Genomic DNA, 2,865 nt, shown 5'->3' with positions numbered 1-2,865 from the left:
CAGCTTGGTTGGGGTTAATTATGTATACATGATAAATAACAACTGCAGATGTGTGATGGAAGTAATTTCAAGAACTTGGACTTGTTCAAATTGGTCAGCCTTGTGTCTATGTTCATTGATCTAAGACTGTTGTGTGCAGGTGTAGATCCATGATACATCAGCCTGAAGCTGAAAGTATAATAGATCAACGACGCCGGTATCTCACTTAACTAGGAGGTATAATTAACTAGCATAGAACAGATCCGTGACGCCGGTATCTCGACACTGTTGTTAGAACCCTAGTTAGGAATTTGAGTGGAGGCATAGGTTTGCTTCCGCAAGAACTAAAATATTTATAAAGCGCAAATAATATGGCTGAACCAAAGACCAATGCCGGATCAAGAGTAGAATATAGCTAAGCCAAGGAACCATGGGACCTACCGTACATCTTTCTCAAGAAAAAAAACTATGGTACATCAGTGGTTTTAAATTTCACTTTCAGAAAAATTTCAGCACCTACTGCAATTACTGAATTTCAATGAATTAGGTTTGTAGTTTGGCAAATTTTCACTTAAAATTCAAAAGAGTATTTAAAATAAAAATAAAAATATTTGAATTCTTGTGTACAACTGAAATGACTGAAGTATTTTGAAGAAAGGTTGGTATTTTGGTGTCTAGATGAAAGACGGTGAGATCTCAGTGAAAGTGAAAACCATGGGTATACCACAGTACCTTTTTTTAGCAAGGTCCACTGCAGTATGTGCTTACGTGATTTATTTGTCGGAGTAGTTTATTTTAGTTCGTGGACTGGGCTGGGCCGTGCGTGATAACGTGTGGTTGTGGGCCTGGTTTGCGGGGGCATCTGTCTAAGTCGTCGTCGTCAACCTCGGAACAGTCCCGGGCCGCTTCGCCGGTCGTCGCGTGAGTCGTTGAGCTCTGCACAGAAATACTTCCGTGTCCTCTATCACTCCTCACTCAATCACTTCCAGCACTTCCAACTCGTCTAGGGTTCCGCCGCTCCCGCCGCCCCTACCTCCTCAGATCCTTGCTCCGTTGCTCGTCGCTACTCCCGTCGCCGGTGCCACCCGCGCGAGCCGCCGGTGCATCCGCACTCCCAGCCGGTGCCAGATCCGCGTCCTCCCCTGGACGGATCCGGCTCGCCTCCGCCTCCTCTCGTTCATCGGTGAGGTGCCTTCCCCAACCTCCCGACCTGCTTCCTCCGCCACATCACATCAGGTAACACATCGACCACAGCCTGCATCTACTCTTAATTTACACCACCAACTAACTCTTGCTTCACGCAGAGAGAGCGCCCGAATCTGCGTCCTCCCCGCCGCATTCCTTTTCTCCCCCGACCGGCTCCGGCTCGCTGCCCAGCAATCTCCGACCTCCCCGTCTTCTTCCTTCACCACATCAGGTACGATGCCCCTTGCCACTGCAGAGGATCCCAACGCCTCGCCACCAATTAATTCTTTTTGAGATCTTTATTTTATGACACCAACTAACCGCTGCTTCATTCTGTTGCCAGTCAGCCGCCGAGCCAAGAGAGCACGCGAGATGACCGGCGGAATCGTGACCGTGGCGACCGGGGTGATGAACCCCCTCATCAGCAAGCTCACCGCACTCATGGGCGACGAGTACAACAAGTTCAAAGGGGTCAGGAAGCAGGCCTCATTCCTCGAGAAGGAACTCAGCGCCATGAACGCAGCCCTTCAGAAGCTCGAGCTCATTGATGAGATTGATCCAACCGTCAAGGATTGGAGGGACCATGTTAGGGAGATGTCGTATGACATGGAGAATTGTATCGATGACTTCATGCGCCAGTCCCGGGCTGACGATGCCAAGGCGGGTTTCATCAAGAAGACTGCTCGGCGCATCAAAAAGTTGCGAGAGCGTCTTCGGATAGCTGATCGGATGGAAGAGCTCAAGACTCTTGCCATAGAGGCCAATGCTCGGCGCCAAAGGTATAATATCGATGATTGGAAGCCTACCTCAAGCACTGTGGCCATTGACCCTCGACTGTGTGCGGTCTACCAGGAGGCGGATACTCTCGTGGGCATCGATGGGCCAAGGGAGGAGGTTGCCACTATTTTGATGGATGCTCGAAAGAAACTCAAAGTGGTGTCGATTGTGGGCTTCGGTGGTCTTGGTAAAACTACACTTGCCAAGCAGGTGTATGACAAGATTGGCTCGCTGTTCGACTGCAAAGCATTCTTTTCAGTTTCGCAGAGGCCTGATATGACTGAGCTGCTCAACAATTTCCAGTTGAAACTAGGGATGAGGGATCCCGATACATCTCGCACTCGCAAGGTTGACGACATCATTGAAGAGCTAAGGCAACATCTGAAAGAGAAGAGGTATTATTTGCACACGCTACTCGTGTTAGATTTGAGCTGAATAATCGGATAGTATATATTTGGTATTGATTTTTATGCATCCAAGATCCATGCTTGTTGGTTGCCTCTTTATGTTTTTGTGATAGAGAAATAGAGAGGAAAATGCAAAATGATACATTTTTAGAAAAGACATATTGGAGTATTGATATATCCATCCGGTGTCATAAATGCTAGGGTATTAGAAACATGTTGCTCCCATCTACCTTTCTTGAAAAGAGTTTTTTTAATTTTTGAAGAGAGGATCTGTAATGCCCTCATGACCCATATGTGCTAAACAAGTTTGAAGTTTTAATGCATTATTCACGTTTAGTGTTAAACAACCACTTCATACCTTTTTGTGTGAAAATAGTTAATCCGAAGATCGATTTATGCATGCGAGATTTGTGACTGTTTTTATCTTTCTGTTTCGCGTATTTGTGATACACATGGACAGTATACATAAACTATTTGGCAGAAATACAATCATTAGAATTATCGATGTAAGTTTTGG

The 2,865-nt window shown here is 46.4% G+C and overlaps 1 protein-coding gene across 2 annotated transcripts in view; it reads left to right on the top strand.

The window, feature by feature from the left end:
- The first annotated feature begins 933 nt into the window (after nucleotides 1-933).
- Nucleotides 934-2,865, top strand: part of LOC123149502 (disease resistance protein RGA5) — a 4,572-nt gene continuing 2,640 nt past the window's right edge. The window contains exons 1-3 of one of the 2 annotated variants that reach the window (XM_044569168.1): nucleotides 934-1,215; nucleotides 1,284-1,396; nucleotides 1,508-2,336. In XM_044569168.1, the coding sequence (XP_044425103.1) occupies nucleotides 1,537-2,336 (800 nt within the window). In that variant the 5' untranslated portion in view covers nucleotides 934-1,215; nucleotides 1,284-1,396; nucleotides 1,508-1,536. Of the gene's footprint in view, nucleotides 1,216-1,283; nucleotides 1,397-1,507; nucleotides 2,337-2,865 lie in introns of those variants that run through there. The other variant, XM_044569171.1, reaches the window with a different exon arrangement.

Source organism: Triticum aestivum, chromosome 1B (assembly GCF_018294505.1).
Source record: "Triticum aestivum cultivar Chinese Spring chromosome 1B, IWGSC CS RefSeq v2.1, whole genome shotgun sequence".
NCBI classification, from domain to species: domain Eukaryota; kingdom Viridiplantae; phylum Streptophyta; class Magnoliopsida; order Poales; family Poaceae; genus Triticum; species Triticum aestivum.
Note: the sequence above shows the minus strand (reverse complement) of the source record. Positions and strands in the feature narration are given on the sequence as shown.